General features: G+C 43.4%; 1 protein-coding gene across 1 annotated transcript in view; it reads left to right on the forward strand.

Moving 5' to 3' along the window:
• ZNF704 (zinc finger protein 704) overlaps positions 1 to 19,642 on the forward strand; it is a 66,578-nt gene that overhangs the window by 18,746 nt on the left and 28,190 nt on the right. Inside the window, exon 2 of the mRNA XM_069959639.1 lies at positions 11,372 to 11,613. Within this exon, the coding sequence (XP_069815740.1) occupies positions 11,372 to 11,613 (242 nt within the window). The remainder of the gene's footprint in view (positions 1 to 11,371; positions 11,614 to 19,642) is intronic.

Raw genomic sequence — 19,642 nt, forward strand, 5'->3', positions numbered from 1 at the left:
AGAAATGTCACAGCAGAATCCAGGGGATAGGCTCACTCTATGCAGTATTCCCATATTTACATCTCAGTTTTATATATGATAGTGTAAAGTGCCTGAATATTAAGCAGTATATCATTCAGATACATGGTAACATGAATTCCATAATTCATCACATGTTTATACGGTAAAGCACATAATGGTCCCTGACACCGCTAACTATTCTGCAAGCAAATGAGCTGTCATAGGTTTCCCCCCCCTGCTGAGCTGGTGACACAATCAGATGCACAGCATATAGATGGAGCTTTTCTATTCTACTTCATTATATATCTTTTCTTTTTCTGACTTAGTCATTTGTGCAGGGAAATTACATTGAATGTGCCAGGTGACAGAATTTTTTCTCACTTTCTAGAAACAATAGACTTTGGTTAATAAACTGCTAAATCCACGTTATCCACCACCTATCCACATTGTTGAAGGATGAAAAGATATTTTGTGATTAAAAATGTAAAAGGTGACAATAATATAATCAAGTAATTCATATATGTATACATGGTGGAGTAAAGGTCTCGTATTGATGACAGTCTAGAGACATACAACACACAATGGGTAGCCCACAATGTGTCAGTCCTTGCTTGGAATTTATTTTCTACACTTCTGATTCTACTCTGATTTTGACGAATAAGGTGGTGCCACGTATGCTTCATACAGTATGTGTATAATCTTGGTTTTTATTGAATAATACATCTGTATGAATACAATTGTATAACAGGATAACATCAACATATACGGCAGTACATAAGCCATTGAGTATCACATGCTTCATGTGAATCCGTCAGTAAAGCCACTATACAAATGTAGCAGTACTGTTGTTACGACTCACAGAGGTCACAGAGGGATGCAGGAGAGACACAGACAGTGTACCTTAAGCTCAGCCCCGCCCACTGTCCCTGCCTACTTGCCGCTATCTGCCCTAAAGTGACCTGGCAACTGGGCGGCGGTCCCTGGCCTGGATACATGAAACAAAAAGACAAGACGAACAAACACAATAAGAATAGTCAGCAATCCAGGTCACAGCGGTCGGGCAGAAAAAGTACAAAATCAGGATCCAATAGGTGTAGTCAAAAAACAGGCAAAATGGTCAGGGGCAGGCAGCAAGCATGGGAGGTCAAAGATACAAAGCAGAAGGGTCAGAATAAACACAGAATAGCAGAGTCAGAAGCAGGCAGAGACAACTCAATAACCAGCAAGGAGTACACAGACTGAGGTAGTTATATAGGAGGCCACGGGTCTGGTCCAGAACACAATCGGACCATCCCCCTGATCTCCAACCACAGGAACCTGACCTCAAAACAGATCCTCTAGCAGGAAGACCTGCCAGTCACAGAAAGAACCAAAACAAGATTAACCATAACATGGCCAGACAGAACTCAGCAGGTCAAGTCAGGTGTGTCCATGAAATCAAGTGAGCAGACAAAATAAACCAGTGTTCAGACTAATGCAAAACAAAACACAGAAACAGAACAAATTCAAGAAAATCAGCACTTTCTCAGCTGCACAGCGCAAGCCGAGGGACGCATCAAGCTCCACAGGGATACAGTCCTGACAACTATATTCCTAAACAATATAAAACTATATAGGAAAGAGAAGAAAAGAGAAAGATGTACTTAGGATGGATTGGGTGAAGGCATCTCTGCAAAAGCCTATGTCAAAAAAATCTTTGAGCTATGGTCACCCATCATCAGATTGTTTCCTCCCCATATCAAGGACCAAATCAAAAGTTTTTTTTTTTAACTCAACCACATGGAACCTGATAAGGAATCATCCTTTAACTGAAAAAGTCCACTGGGCTCACCTGCTTCACCTTTCTGTTGGCATAAGGATCCAAGCATCTCGCCCTCCCCTCTTCCCTACTCAATTTTTCATGTGAAGTTCAACACAGTGGACTCTAGAACTAATTATTGCTCTGGAAAGACCATTCCTTCTTCTGCCTAACATGCATTAAAGAATCCACGTCCATCATCAATAGAAAACATCCTGGACTCTTTTGTCACAGCACATTAATTGGACTTTTATTGCTTTGCCATGAACTCCCGGTCTATCCCCCAGATCTGTTTAGCTTTTTCACTTCCACCACCGCTCTTCCCTTCTTCCCTTTGCTTATGATGTTATGTTACTATAAAAGTAATTTGTAAAATCAAATAAAAACAAGTTTGGGGAAAAAAAGATAGGAAAAAAGCCCATTGTAGAAAAATGAGGGAGACACAAAAAGAGTGGACAAAAGAGACAGAAGTCTCCCACCTTAAACAGTCTGAAAGAGGAGGTTATGATATGGGGGGGGGATCAGCACACCAGTGGATGGAACTTGGGAAATTCTATGAACACGATCCAACCCCGCCAACCTTTCAAAAATGCATTATTACGGCCATGGTCTTCTGCTATTAATTCTTTATAGCATGTAACTCAATAAGACACTCAGCCATAGAGGGACACACTAGGATCTTCCAGTGTCTGGGGATGACCAATCAAGTTGCTGTTAAGAAATGCTGCAAAAGATTCTTTTTAAGGGAAGCTAGGGAGCCAGGAAGGAGGCTCAGCTAACAATCTGAGGTGTGTTGTCTATATGATTTCCAGAATAGGTGGAGTAGACCTGAAATGTCCGGTCCCAGAACGCCTGTGGTTGCTCCACATAGCATGTTGGTCCGCCCTTGCACAGCATCGTAGCCAACATTCAAATGGTGCTTCACAGTTTCGCATTGGTGCTTCTGATAAATTGCCCCTTTACCCAATGCAACAGCAAGAGATATGTGTGCAGACAGCCTATGGTGCATCTTATAGACTCATCAAGCCAATTCACGACACATGACGTCTAATATAGGCTACGCGCTGCTGACATTGAAAGTAAGAAGTGTTTATAATAATGTGAGTCAACTATGTAGACAACACTGGAGAAAACCATTCACAATAGGTGGGACCGCACCTCCCCTACAAAATGACATCTGCACAGGTCACAGAACATGCCTACAAAACTCACCAATAGAAATAAATAGTTTCTATTGTACCTATATCCATGGAGCTTGTTGTAGGGCATTTATCTAAATGCTTTGTATGAAACTTAAAGTGTCACTGTCGTTTTTTTTTTTGTTTTTTTTTTTGCACAAATCAAAAGTACTGGAGATTTTAAGAAAATTTTTCATTGGGTTTATTAGGCAAATATGCCATTATCTGCATTCAAAAAGACTTTCCCCAGGTCCCCCCTCCTCTCTCTCATTCACTGCTCATTATCAGGAAATCTCAACTCTTCTACATCAGTCGAGCCCTGTCTAATCTATGAAGGGGGAGGGAGATTAGTCGCCAGCAGAGAGCAGAGAACAAAGCACTACACAGCGGGACCTGTGTGAAAGCTGTATTCAGAGGTCAGAGAGGTCAGTGCTGACTTCAGAGGAGATAGCTGTAGCTGTAAATTAACTGTTGTCCTGTTTTGGTGCCTCATCTCCCTCCACCTCTCCCCTCTCCATAAGAGAACCATAAGGACAGGAGGGAGAGCTTCAAACTGCTTTTTCATGATAAAAATGCTTTTTTTGGCTAATAAACCTCATTACAAAGTTTCCTAAAATCACCTGTACTATTGATTTGTGCAAAAAAAAAAAAATGGAAACCACAGTGACACTTATAAAAATATATTAAATAGAGATGAGCGAACCTGGAGCATGCTCGAGTCGATCCAAACCCGAACTTTCGGCATTTGATTAGCGGTGGCTGCTGAAGTTGGATAAAGCCCTAAGGCTATGTGGAAATCATGGATATAGTCATTGGCTGTATCCAGGTTTTCCAGACAACCTTAGAGCTTTATCCAAGTTCAGCAGCCCCCGCTAATCAAATACCGAACGTTCGGGTTCGGATCGATTTGAACCCGAACCCGGTTCGCTCATCTCTAATATTAAACAATATATTTAAAAAAAAAAATAATTGGTATCGGTAACAAAAAAATAACATTCTTTTTAAGCAGTATGCCACATTATTGTGACCATTGTAAAAATAACGAGAATCTAACTGGAAATAATGGAGGATATTGGGGCCTTTAAAGTTTCTTTTCCCTGGCATCAGTCTAAAGGTTAAAATTAGTTTAATTGGGTAAAAATAGTAGGGTTAATGCCCCATTAAAACCTAATTTTTACAGTATTTTCGAGGTATATTCCAGAATACTGGTGAAAAAAATAAATAAAATAAATGACAGCATATACAATGGTGTGCTTGTGGCCATATACCATCACTTATATTAGATGGGAAGGCCATTTAATGGGAATGTCTCTTTTAAGAAGTTTACTAATATTTTCTGACAAACTGAAACTTTACATTAACTAGAAGAACGGAGCCTGTAAGGACAATTCTCACCTACATCTCACTAATTGTTCAAGCTTTATTTTGTACCTGAACATTTTACACCATATAATTTACACTTTCCCCGGCTAGGCCTGTATGTTAACAGAACAAAAAAGCAGATTGTAATTACACATATATTACAGCATTTTGTCGAGGATAATTATTTTAATGAAATAAATCAAGTTGTATAATTGTAACACATAAAATCACACGTCTCCTAGTCTTCCAGAAAATCACCCCCAATGTGTTATATGCACCAAGACATCTCCAAACGGGGAAATTTAATATGGTAGAAAGAAGCTTTGTAAATATCATGATAGACAATTCCCTCATGTAATTGAAAGTGGGTGGTGATGGCGCCTGCAGTGCAGTAGTGGAGCAGAGGAGAAGCATTCAGGTTGCCCACATAGCGTGAGGGATACCCCCAGTGTAAAGTGCCACATTTGCTGAGTCAGGTTAACGCACTACAGAAGTGGTAAGGGAATACCGTGAGTCCATGCTTCACCCAGCATCGCTGCAGACCTTACGAATCATCACAACGTGGCTGGGACAATTCTTCTCCATCTGATTCACCACGATCCTCTATTTTAAGACCGACTTCTCATCATGCCACACTGTGCCCCCTAAAAATAACATCTCCACACACTGTGCCCGCTAAAAATAACATCGCCGCACACTGTGCCCCCTAAAAATAACATCTCCACACACTGTGCCCCCTAAAAATAACAGCTCCACACACTGTGCCCCCTAAAAATGACAGCTCCATACACTGTGCCCCTAAAAATAACATCTCCACACACTGTGCCCCCTAAAAATAACATCTCCACACACTGTGCCCCCTAAAAATAACATCACACACTGTGCCCCCTAAAAATAACATCTCCACACACTGCCCCTAAAAATAACATCTCCACACACTGTGCCCCCTAAAAATAACATCTCCGCACACTGTGCCCCCTAAAAATAACATCTCCACACACTGTGCCCCCTAAAAATACCAGCTCCACACACTGTGCCCCCTAAAAATAACATCTCCACACACTGTGCCCCCTAAAAATAACATCTCCACACACTGTGCCCCCTAAAAATAACATCTCCACACACTGTGCCCCCTAAAAATAACATCTCCACACACTGTGCCCCCTAAAAATAACATCTCCACACACTGTGCCCCTAAAAATAACATCTCCACACACTGTGCCCCTAAAAATACCAGCTCCACACACTGTGCCCCCTAAAAATAACATCTCCACACACTGTGCCCCCTAAAAATACCAGCTCCACACACTGTGCCCCTAAAAATAACATCTCCACACACGTGCCCCCTAAAAATAACATCTCCACACACTGTGCCCCCTAAAAATAACATCTCCACACACTGTGCCCCCTAAAAATAACATCTCCACACACTGTGCCCCCTAAAAATAACATCTCCACACACTGTGCCCCCTAAAAATAACATCTCCACACACTGTGCCCCCTAAAAATAACATCTCCGCACACTGTGCCCCCTAAAAATAACATCTCCACACACTGTGCCCCCTAAAAATAACATCTCCGCACACTGTGCCCCCTATAAATAACATCTCCACACACTGTGCCCCCTAAAAATAACAGCTCCACAAACTGTGCCCCTATAAATAGCAGCTCCACACACTGTGCCCCCTAAAAATAACATCTCCGCACACTGTGCCCCCTAAAAATAACAGCTCCACACACTGTGCCCCCTAAAAATAACATCTCCACACACTGTGCCCCCTAAAAATACCAGCTCCACACACTGTGCCCCCTAAAAATAACATCTCCACACACTGTGCCCCTAAAAATAACATCTCCACACACTGTGCCCCTAAAAATACCAGCACCACACACTGTGCCCCCTAAAAATAACATCTCCACACACTGTGCCCCCTAAAAATACCATCTCCACACACTGTGCCCCTAAAAATAACATCTCCACACACTGTGCCCCTAAAAATAACATCTCCACACACGTGCCCCCTTAAAATAACATCTCCACACACTGTGCCCCCTAAAAATAACATCTCCACACACTGTGCCCCCTAAAAATAACATCTCCACACACTGTGCCCCCTAAAAATAACAGCTCCACACACTGTGCCCCCTAAAAATAACATCTCCGCACACTGTGCCCCCTATAAATAACATCTCCACACACTGTGCCCCCTAAAAATAACAGCTCCACACACTTTGCCCCCTAAAAATAACATCTCCACACACTGTGCCCCTATAAATAGCAGCTCCACACACTGTGCCCCTATAAATAGCAGCTCCACACACTGTGCCCCCTAAAAATAACATCTCCACACACTGTGCCCCCTAAAAATAAAAGCTCCACACACTGTGCCCCCTAAAAATAAGAGCTCCACACTGTGCTCCCTAAAAATAACAGCTCCATACACTGTGCCCCCTCATGATATATCCTCAGAAAGCAACAGTGTACCCCTAAAGTTTATTATATTTTTTAAAAAATATAATTCATTATAATACCATGCCTCCTGAAATTTATTGTATTATACATGTTCCCACTAAAATGTAATTTCTTACACAATGTACCACTAAAAGTAATTATAATACACAATGTGTCCCCGAAATTTATTATATTATACACTGTGCCCCCTAAAATTTATTAAATTACACACTGTGCCCCTTAAAATGAATGAGCGAATTTACAGTAGGGATGAAACAATGTGCTTCATTAGGATTGGCCAGCAACTTGTCATGCCGTGCCACTCTGCTATAGGGGCCTGGAAAAACTGGATCCAGTCCTGGGAAACTTCTCCTAGTTTCCCAGGACTGGATCCAGCTTTTCACGACACCCAGGGAGGAGCGGCACTGACTTCAAAGCCCGCACCTTGAAGCTGCTGGCCAATCCTAAAGAAGCGCTTCGCTTTGTTCCTACTGTAAATTTGCTCGTACCCATTTACTATAATACACACTGTGCATCCTAAAATGTATTAAAATATGTTTGTGTCCCAGAAATGACTATAATATACACAGCCCACCTTGAAATAGATTATAATAAACACTGTGCCCACTAAAATAGATTATAATAAACACTGTGCCCCTGAAATTGTTTCTAATACACACTGCGCTTCATGAAATTGATTATAATACACACTGTGCCCACTAAAATTGATTATAATACACACTGTGCTTCAAGAAATTGATTGACATACACGCTGTGCCCCTGAAATTTATTATAATACACTCTGTGCCCCTGAAATTGATTATAATACATAGACGTTGACTTTCGACCACAGCTTCTTCTTCCCATGGATGTTTTGTCAGTCTTTTTGTGACATTACAAGTAATAAAACAGAGATATAAGCTACGTTACTGAATAATAAAAGGTGCATTAGCCATGATGGCAGGTCAGTCGGGAAAAGTTCCCTGTTAGTGATTACACATAATAGAGGGAATTTCCTATTTTTCTGACTTTTACCTTTTTTGCACTTTTCTTGTCACTTTTTTATTTTACATTTTATTTCTCTAGATGAATAGCTGTCTATATATACACAAAGCTTTTGTCTTACTTTACTTAATAGGATCAGTGTGTATATACGCTTTCATAAAGTGTCACTGTTGTTATAACTTTAAAAATGTAAATCAACAGGGGATGTGAAATGAAGCAAGTTTGCAATATACATTCATTATTTTTATTGTTGTTATCATGCTGTAAAACAAAGCTGAACTTACCAGAAATCCAGCCTGGCATAAATCATCCAAAAGTTGCACATTTTTTCACAAATGCAACGTTTTTACTGCTAGACACCTGGTGTAAATGCAATATGTGGGTCTTTTAATCTAAAGAAGGGTCCCTACCTATATCCCTCTTCCCCCCCTGTTATGGATTGACAGTTCACCCTTTTGACCCAATTCCATCTTCACTCTTGATCTCCATCTTTTCATTCTGATAAATAGATTTTTATTCATAACTTTACTTTATGGGGCTAAACACGTGGGTTCTTTGTACCCGACGGTCTAAGCATACTGTATACTGTCAGCCTACAATACTATTGGGTACCAGCGCATGTGGTGATATGGTCTTGAAATCATTCACTGTACGAATAAGCTGGTAAGTGATCATTTTGTGTTTTACTGTTCTGCTGAGCTAGCATTCTGCAATATTGTGTCAAGGAACCAGAGAGAGTTACTTTTCCCATAATGAAATGTTACAGAATTTCATTATAGAATAGTTGGTGGTGTTTGTTTCTTTTATGGATGGTTCTGTTCACACCATTTAAATTGGGGCAGATGGTTTTTTTATGGGCGGTATAGATCGGTCCCATGTGTGCTTAGCTTAAAGGGGCTATCTGGTACAAGAAAATTGTAGTTAAAGTAAAATTTCACTCTAGGATGTTTAGAATTATATATATATATATATCTTACATGTTTTTGCTTGATTCACCCCCGATAGGAAGTTGAAAAGAGAAGAACTATACAATGTATATTGTCTCCAGCTCCCCAGCTTTTCCCTTTCTCCAAAGAAAATGCATCATCCTCTAATGTTACTGAAGGCTTGGCTGGATCTTGTCTCTGAGCTGTAGTCCCACCCTCTGAGTGATGTCACCATCTCTGACCAGCCCCTTCAGCCTTTATCATCATCATCATCTCCATGTCATATATACAGATACATCTTTATTGGAACATTTATAGAGAGTTACCTGTGACTGCTTGCACTGAATGATCCTACAGAAGGAGCGACAGAGTGAATGCAGTAGGTTCTGCAACCTGCTGTGAACTGACATGTTCTGCAACAGCTTCCAGCAAAAAACTGACAGGTGTGCTGTGGGAGGGGAGAAGGCAGGGTGGGAGGACTGTGATGAAGAGGGAAAGCAGTGCATTCTGGTAACTGTAGTACTGAGCAAATACAGAACTAAGACCCCCCAAAACTAATGCATTTTTGGTGATTTCAGAACTGGGGGAAGAAAGGTAAGCAATGCCTTATGCTTCTGCAGCATGTTATTTTTTTACCCGATTACTGGGGTACCACTTTAAGAAACACTACTTGATTCCCCCAAAATTTCCAAGCCTTCACCTTTGTATGTCGTGGTGCATTTGCCTTCCCATTGTTATATATATTTCCAGGATGTGCACTTGCTGACCTCTTTGTTCTTGTGACCATTGGGGATCGATGCCATCAGCAGCGCCGTACCTGCACACTTACATGACCATCACAGTCATACTGCGGCCTCAGCTGTATCTTGCTGTACACTGGTGAGGTCAATGGTTTTGCTGCAGCATTCATGTGGGTGTTCAGGTGTGGTGACCTCCGGAGGTGGTGTGGCAGAGGAACAGCCGGTCACTTGCTAGATGGTAGAGTGTGACGCCACTCCGGTGGTGGTTGGCCGAGATAAAGCCCAGCCCAGGGATGTTTTGTCGTGATGCCAGTGCCGGTTGGGCACACAGGTATGGTGGCACACCTGCTTTTAGTTTAGAGGGCTAGTTGTACCTTGTTTCCCTGTGGTCAGTGACCTGCCGGGCTGCTACGGGGTCCCTTGGGCTGTTATCACAGTGGGCTGGAGTGGTATAGTGACCCTCCCGGACTATCGGCACCGCCACCCACAGAAAGGGGAAATGTCCCAAGGAGTGTGTGTGTACTGTGCTGGTGTGGGGCGACGAATCACAGAGTCTCTTTACCATAAATAATCTTTTGTTTACTCTGAAAGTACTTGTGTGCAGCAGAACATGCAACTTTGCTTTTACAGGGTATGGTACACTTGATAACACACTTGGTAATACACTTGACAATACAGGATCCAGATCTGTGGTAGGAGTATAGTGAAGAGTACAGTTGAGCTGACTGTGTTGCGTGTTGAGGGAGACATAGAAGAATCAAAGGAGCAAAGAGGAGGATGTCGTGAGAGTCCCAACTCAAGTAGTACTGTGCTCCTAAGAAGAATAAGAAGAGAATACTTGTGCCCGTGTTTTGACCTTTGGGTCTTCACACCCCCACCTAATGCCCACCAGTGTCGGGTGACCCATCCTATGAGGGTGACACAAGCCCCAGACCTTGTTACCTGGGATGAGCAGAATGCTGAGGGTTCTCTGCTGACAACCATGCTGCGAAATAGAGATCCTAGGCTCTTAGCAACTTTGCTCTATCCGGATCAGTTCCTAGCTTTCTTTGGCTGTAGTGGATACTGTCCTGCACTGTGACTCTCCTAGTCCACGGCATGGGTTAAGATGATCTCTAACTTGTCCTCTCCTGTGAAGGGTTAAACACTGCATAGTGTTGTGTAGCGTTAGCTGAGGAGAAACTACTAGGTGCGTCTTGTCCTTCCTCCTCACTATACAGGAACCTGACTAAGACTGACTCTTTAAGGTAGGGGGACCTGGCAGAGGGCCAGGGCCCAAAGGGACCACTGTACGGAGCGTTCTAGCTTGCGTCCTTCCCCTACAATGTCCAACACAGAAAGACATCTACACTTCCTCTACCCATGTGACTTCCTATCTCCAGCGAGTGAGTGAATAGTGCATAAAGAAAAAGTAAGGAGAAAAATGATAGGACGGAAGAAAAACATACTCCCATAGGTTCACAGATCCATGTGACACACAAACAAACAACAACCCTTTCCATACTTCATACGTGCAGCATCTGAGTACATACATCTACAATAGAGACATCTAGTGGTGAAACCTTATTACTACTTCCTCACCACTGACCCACAATAAGTACAGGCTTACAAGCAGGGAGGATTGGAGGGCCAGGGGATGTATCAGTAGAGAACTTACAATAACTTTGGATTCACAGGAACCTTGGCATTTGAATTCCAATGCCTGGAGAAGGTGGATGCAGTCCTAGGGCAGCCTGGAAAACATGGATGTTCAGTTTAGATGTCTGGAAATACAAATACAGACTTCTTAAGGCTGACGCATTGTTTGTGCACATGGCAGGCATCTTATTTACACCAGATAATAACTCTTATCTCCTTTATTGTCTTCTTCAATATAATCTTATGTGTTTGTGTTTGTGTCATTTACACAGGGAACACGCGTAAAATCTTACTGGCAGTCTAAAGAACAACAGGCGGACCTCAGACAAACTGTGACACCTGTGTCCAGTGACCATACTACAGAATGTAAGAACATGTCATCCATGGTGCTGAGGAACGCAACAAGAGCAGCAGAATCCGAACAGGAACTGAAACAGGAATGCACAAGATCCATCTGTTTATTGGAGCAGAAAAGAAAGGTTGTCTCATCCAACATTGATGTCCCACAAGCAAGGTATGAATGGGAAACAATTAGACCGGAGTATTTCACACAGTAAACCCTTAGGCCTGGTATCCACATGCAGTGTTCCCATGGGTTCTGATGCAGATGTGTGTAAATTGTTGTCCCATCAATTTCAGTGCTTGATTAGCATCAGTATGAAATCTGTGCATGACACATCTTGACATGAAAACATTGATTAGCCTTAAATTAGGAAACTACAAAATGTTTCTGTATTTGACCATCAGGTACATTCGCTTTAAGTGTTGCACATGAACAGAATGGCACCGGCGCAGATGCCGCTCTCCTTTTTTTGAACTGCGACCCCATTCCAGCGCACAGCACCGGTCTATTACTGAGCACTGGCCCGGGCTGAAGAGGGAGGTGGATCGTCCTGCCCCTAATGGGAGGAAACCCCTGCCCCTCTAAGACGCGGCTCCATTGATTCCAATGGAGCCACATCACAGAGGGGAGGGGGTTTCCTCCAACTGGGGGCAGGCCGATCCGCCTCCAGTGCTCAGTAACACACCGGAGCCGTGTGCGGTTCGAAAAAAGGACAGCGGCATCGGCTTCCCTGCATCATTCTGGTCATGTGGATCACTTAAAGTGAATGTACCTCCTGGTACATTCGCTTAAGTTAAAAACAAAAGTGTAGGTGATACAGTCACATAAGCTCACATGATGTCAATCAGCAGCATCTAAAGCTGTGATATACTTTTATGGAATTTTTCAATCTATGTGGTCTATGTATGTAAAATATATGTGTCTTGGGAGCCACAGTGTGCTCAGCCAATCACTGGCCTCAGTGCCGTCCCATAAGTCTGTGATTGGCTAAGCAGGCTGTAACTCTCCCACTTAGCCAATCACTGACTGTTTTAAAAGGGACAGCGGCGCGGCTAGTAATTGGCTGAGCAGGCTGTCACTCTCGTGACAAGAATGACAGCCCACTCAGCCAATCACTGGCTGCAGGGCACTCTCCCGTCTCAGTTAGGGTACTATTACACGGAACGATAATCGGCCGAATTGGCCCGATTCGGCCGATTATCGCTCCATGTAATAAATGCAACGATCAGCCGATGACAACGATCATCGGCTGATCGTTGATATAGGTTAGACCCTATTTTTGTCGGGCGCCGACCGCGCGCCGCTACGTGTACTAGCGGTGCGTGGCCGGCGACTAACGTTATACATTACCCATCCACGTTCCAGGACTTCTCATGCCGTCCGCTTCTCCTGGGGTCCCGTGCGCGCTCTAGCTTCACAGCGGCCTGTCAGCTGATAGGCCGCTCAGCCAATCACAGGCCGCAGCAGTCTGCACGGGACCCCGGGAGAAGCGGACGGCAGGAGCAGCCCTGGAACGTGGATGGGTAATGTATGCCAGTTTAGCAAGGGCTGCAAGGACATCGGTAACGATGTCCTTGCAGCTCTTGTCAAACGATTATCGGACCGTGTAATAAAGCCAGTAAACGAGCAACGATCTAGCAGATCGGCGCTCGTTTACAGATATTATCGTTGTCATCGGCTGATCGCTGCATTTATTACATGGAGTGATAATCGGCCGAATCGGGCCAATTCGGCCGATTATCGTTCCGTGTAATAGTACCCTGAGTGTGGCCTGTCAGCTGACCTGCCATTCAGAAGATAGAGCGCGGGGGACCCGGGGAGGAGACGGAGCGGAGGACAAGCCCTGCAGCCAGGTAATGTATGATGCTGCAAGGGCTGCAAGGACATCGTTCCCGATGTCCTTGCAGCCCTCGCTCAATGATCATCGGGCCGTGGAATAGGCCCAGTAAACGAGCGGCGATCTAGCAGATCGCCGCTCGTTTACATCGTTGATCGGGCCCTCCTCGGCCCGTGGAATAGGACCCTAAGACATGGTGCCCACAGATCAGGCTACTTTTTCAATGTGACGGGTTCCCTTTAAGGTCGCCCCTCTATATTTTTTTAATTACTATTTTATGACTATCTCTAGAACAAGCTATACATCACCTTCATTCTTAAACATACAGAGTCCTATCATTGTCAGTAAGTAAAAGTGTTCAAGCTTGTAATACCTTTGCTGGCATCTTTGGAAATTGAGATTAACAGCTTTGCTAAATTAGGCCATGAAATAGGTCCATAAAAAAAAAAGAGATCCGAAACCATTTTGTCAAAAGTGTCATTTAAATGGTAATTTACTTTAATTATATACTGTATATATGATTTACCGATATACCGTTGCTCTGTTCATGGGCAAATTATCTGGGGGCAGCATTAATAGGGTTTCCATATTCCAACCTTTAAAAAATAATCTTCTGTCTGTGAATCTATTGAATTCATAATTTATAGAAAGAATTAAAGACAGAGTGTGATATAAAGTGTGTCTAAAGTACCTAATCCAACTATTTCTTTCATCTGCAATGCTTTCAAATAAAACTTCATTAGAGAAAATATAATCTTGTATGTGATAGAAGAGGGTGAGCCGCTCTACAGCAACATCCAGTGAAGACACGGACGCTGATACAGGTGGCCACATTGCCTGGAAAGTCCATCTCACGTCAAGTGTCTTAAAGGGTTGTACCCTCAGGATACACAGATGTCATAGGTGCCCATTCAGGATCCCATTTTATTACCCAGACTGGAATCATAGGCTTTACTGGTAGCAAATACAACGCGTTTCAGACTGTGGTGTGCTATCCCTCTCTTCAGATCACAGCTTTAAGGGATAAGCACAACTCTTCAGAATACCTGTAGGTCCAGGCCCTGACACAACATTTAACCTCAGATACCTAGTGGAAGGCAAACTAAAGCCATTTTAAACCTATAACCTGCTAACAGGGATGCTTCCTATGGATTTTTGTATAAAAAACTAATGTAAATGATACAGGCTGCATGCACAATGATAATATAAAGTATTGTAATTATAAATGGACATGCACATCTTCAGTAGGGGCAGAGAGAGGGTGGGCATTTAGAACTGGCTGTTATGATGGGTCTCAGACACAAGGCTGACACTTCCTGGTACCATATCTTTGAGCATGGTAAGGACAACTGTCTGCATCCTATAGAATTAAAGTAAATCTGTAGTGGCTGGTACCGTTTTGTACAGTTCTATATACTTGGAGAGAAAAGGAGTATGTCACATGACACTAGGCACACCCTAGTGTCATGTGACATACTTCTTTTCTCTCCAAGTATATAGGAGGAGATTTATCAAACATGGTGTAAAGTGAAACTGGCTCAGTTGCCCCTAGCAACCAATCAGATTCCACCTTTCATTTTCCAAAGAGGAATGAAAAGTGGTATCTGATTGGTTGCTAGGGGCAACTGAGCCAGTTTCGCTTTACACCATGTTTGTTAAATCTACCCTATAGTTTCCATTTTTTGGTACATAATTTGTGTACATAATGGTGGTCATGCAGGCCACAGAAGCCCACTCAGTCACCCACCTGAGAATGGTTGAAATTGTCGGTCTCCTTCTAGCACCATTATGGCATAAATGCTGATCTTAGAATGTAAGAAAAATTATGTCTGCCAGTATGTAAGAAGGTAGGGGTTAAAGGAAAAGTGCCATGAAAAACTTTTTCCCAGTAATTGAAGCACATTACAAAGTTATATAACTGTGTAATATGATTCAATCACGTATCTGCCTCCCTTCCCTGTCTTTTCCCCCCTCCACCCCCCACCAGGAAGTGTCCTGACTCACACAGACCTGATGACTGCCGTCACCGTCACCAGGCAGCTCCTTCTTGTGAGGATGAGTCATCAGCAGGACTAAAGGCCTGTATTATTATTTATCCACAAGATAGGTAATAAGTATGTGATGGCTGGGGGCCGGACTGCAGACACCCATATTCCCCGTGGGAATGAAACAAGTGGTGCATTTGGGTTACCACCTCTCCATTCATTACTATGGGGCTGTCGTACATTACAACCACAATCTTCATCATTCCTGTAGAAGTAATCGATGTTCCATTTATAAGAGGCACTCAGGAACCTTCACTCTGGAGATTGGAGGAGGTCCCAGTGGTCGTACCCTTTAAGGATAGGTAATAAATGCTTTTAGAGGAAAAAACATTTTAGCATTTTTTTTTTCTTTTAATGCTTCCACTGAAATCAGTGTTCAGAAACTCTATACTGGCCTTGGCTGCTATCTTTGGCTAACAGAGTGGGGATAAAGCAGTCTCTTCACCACTAGCCGTAAGGCCCTTTTACACGTGCCAGTGGGGGAAAGTAACAAGTGGCAATCTCAGTGACTGGTGCTCATTTATGGCGCCTTCACACGACTTGATTAATCATGTGACCAGGTCACACAAATGATCACTGGATTGTGGAGTTGGTAAATTTAACTATGTAAGCAGTTTACACAGTGTGATGTGTGGCCGATAACTTTTTTATTGCTGCACAACAGATACAATCAGCCAATAAACGAGACATTTTTCGTTCATTGGCTGATTCTTTTACATAGGCCATTTATTGGTAACAAGTCTTTCTGCAACCGGCACCAATATTGTATGGCTAGAATTATATATGTACTGTATTTTGCGGTGTATAAGAAGACTCCCAACTTTTCTAGTTAAAATATAGAGTTTGGGATATACTCGCCGTATAAGACTACCCCTCTTCCAACGCACACCAAATTTTAAAAAATTAAGAAAGGCAGCAAGAAAGGCAGAGAAGGAGGTACAGTAATACCGGTAGGATACAAGGACGGACAGACGGGTGAAAGAGGTGTGTTTTTCTGGGCACAGCACCACTCTACAGTATCTCTTTTTTCCATACCCCAGGCGCCTGAAGCTTGCCCTGCCCTTCATACAGTCACCGCATACGGCGGTAATGCGGCCAATCTTGAGCTCCCCCCCCAGTGTATGTGGTGACAACAGATTCTCCAATCCGGTTCTGAGGTTTTTCAGCATCCGCCCTATAAGACGACACCCGGCATATAAGACGACCCCTGACTTTTGGGAAGATTTTCCTGGGTTAAAAAGTCTTATACGCAGGAAAGTACAGTAATTTGCTAAGCAGTTTTTGGTGCATTGTTGCACTGTATTCAAAGGGAAGGAGGAGTATAAATGAAGGACCTCCCTGTTGAATGTATTCCTAGCTTTGTCTATTAGGCTATGTTCACCCAACGTAAGCTCCGCGGTAATCACGGCCATTGTTGCAACGGCCGTGTTTAGTACAAAACTTACATTGTTCTGCAGGCTAAGGGAATCCCGGCCTGAGTTTATACACATGGTATACACTAGAGCTGGGATCCCTAGCGGCACTGCGAGAAACTGACATGTCAGTTTTTTGCGTCTGCTATTCAATGAATAGCGGCCGCAGAAAACCCTGTCAGTGCACACTATGGAGCGTGCAGCTCTGGCCGCACGCTCCATTGTGTGCAGTTGAGAGTTCTGATGGGGGCGCACATGGATGCGCCCGCTTCAGAACTCACCGGCGCCGAAGATCATCCGGCCGGTACTGCAGTATCGGCTGTGATTATCTTTTCTCTTACAAGGTGTGAACTGCATGATAGTGCTTCCAGTCAAGGGGGTTGTCATAACCCTGAGACTTTAACATTATTACCCCATTAAAGGACAAGTGCCATGAAAAACTTTTTCCCAGTAATTAAAGCACATTACAAAGTTATATAACTGTGTAATATGCTTCAATCACCTATCTGCCTCCCTTCCCTGCCTTTTCCCCCCTCCACCCCCCACCAGGAAGTGTCCTAACTCACACAGACCCAATTACTGTCGTCACCGTCACCAAGCTCTTCTCTCAGCTCCTTCTCCTGTTACACTAGCCTCCCCCTTCCCTGCCTTGTCAGGTGACTCAGCTTGCTCAGCTCCCATTGGCTTATCTTCCCTCCGACTGACTCCGGCACATAGGCAGCTCCCCCCTCCCCTCATACCCTCTCTCCTGCTGCCGTGGAGAAGGAGCTGAGAGAAGAGCTTGGTGACGGTGACGACAGTAATCGGGTCTGTGTGAGTCAGGACACTTCCTGCTGGGGGGTGGAGGGGGGAAAAGACAGGGAAGGGAGGCAGATAGGTGATTGAAGCATATTACAGAATTATATAACTTTGTAATGTGTTTCAATTACTGGGAAAAAGTTTTTTTGGCACTTGTCCTTTAAGTTCTAGTTAGATAAAATATACAAATTCTAGGAGGGAAAAAAAGTTTTCCAGATGGGATGGGTCAGGAAAGTCTCTCACAGGTTTCACAATCAGCTATATGAGTAACTTTCCAAAAGCTAAACTTTTCTGTATTTTATTTCATTATAACACCTACATAACCTAAACTTAAGAGAAGGAGCCAGAACAACATTAGGGTTTCTATATCTGATATGCTTTCATTAGAAAATAAATTCCCTGCGGTGTGGACAGATTCTCATAAAGGGATATGGCTCGGGGCCAGTGCTAGTAATATGGGTTTTGTTATTTATTTGTTAGAGTTGTGAGACAATGATTTGCAATGCAGATTGCGTTTAAATTTTAATATGCTGCTTGTTTGTTTGTTTTTTTAACAGTAGCTTGTCTTTACTTATCGCATTGTGACCTGAACAAGAATAGGGAGGGGGTCATTTTACAGGAGGCGCCGCTGGGCTCTAGGAATTAAATCAATAGGCTCTAAAATGATCACACATTTTAAAGCCAATGTAACACTAGGAATTACAAAATAAGATTTGTATACAACCTGATTGGCACTGTAGAGCAGATTTATAACAGCACCATCCGTTCCTCCAACTGCTGCCCGGTTCCAGAGATCCTCTCTGTTATGTAAGTATTCAAATGTGCTAGTTTGGTGCACTGGAGGCAGGCCCATCCCCTCCCCTCGGTGACATGGCCAGACTTGATTCTGAAGGAGGCGTGCCACCAAAGGGAGGGAGTATCAGTGCACTGGGAGGAGCTGGGCCTGCCTCCTGTGCACCAAGCGACCTCATTTGTATACTTACATAATGGAGAAGATCTCTGGAACTGGGCAGTAGGTGAAGGTTGAAGGCGCCATTAGAATCAGGTTGTATAGAAATCTTATTTTCTAATTCCAAGTAGTACATTTGCTCTAATTGCTTATGGTCCATACAGAATGTGGCTAATGCAGCAACTCTTCCAAGGTCATGGATATCTGTCAGACATATCTTCCATCTCTTCCTCAAACTTGTCTCTTCAAACCCATTATCTGGTGTCAACTGTATAATCCTCCCAGTCTGATCCTGCACCAAGATGTAAGAAGTGGCAAGGTGGGATATGTGGAAGATGAGGGTTCTAGCATCAGATCACTCACCATGGAGTTAATGGCAATGCAATGAGAGAAGAAAGACATAGTGTATACATCAACTGAGGCATCATATTAAGTTCACGAAAAACTTAGATGATTTGGATGGTCATAGGCCCTCGCAGAAGTGCATACCTCTGTAGCCAAACTCGATTGGATAAGTTCTTCTCAGACCCCCTGGGTTCAATCTACAGGACCAGCTCTTTGTGTCTGTAACCTTCTACCATAACTGCCCATCTCACTTCTCACAAATTTGGCAGCCCGACCCTCTCTTTGTCAGGCAGTCACCAATGTTCACTTTTTGGGCACAGCCCTTGTTTCAGCACTTCCCACTGGAACCTCATTAGCATAGAGATTCGAGCCACAAATCCTGGTCCATGTTACAGCATTATACAGGAGCCATTGAATAACGCTGGTCCTATGTTCTGTCCATCCGTGTGCGCCCGCATCAGAACTCCCCACTCCCCACTGCACATTATGGAGTGTGCGGCCGGGAATTTCTCGCCTTAAAATTTGCAACCAACACCATTGCAAGAACCATGTGATACCCAGGTCTTTGTTACATTGCCAAACTATTTTAGCATGATCAGCTTTCACCTATACAACCAGACAGCTAGACTGGAAAGCGCAGAATATACCGAGCAGCACAAACACAACAATAGAGGTCGTATAGTCCTAGATGGTTTGAGTAGTGTAGCACCTATGGAATTGACAGATGATTCGGTCTCTGAAGTGATATTTGCATCAAGTCCGTTGGTTTTTCCAATCTAAGGTTGATTAAATAAACACATCCTGAACCCTAGCT

The sequence above is a fragment of the Dendropsophus ebraccatus genome, chromosome 2 (assembly GCF_027789765.1).
Source record: "Dendropsophus ebraccatus isolate aDenEbr1 chromosome 2, aDenEbr1.pat, whole genome shotgun sequence".
Classification (NCBI taxonomy): Eukaryota; Metazoa; Chordata; class Amphibia; order Anura; family Hylidae; genus Dendropsophus; species Dendropsophus ebraccatus.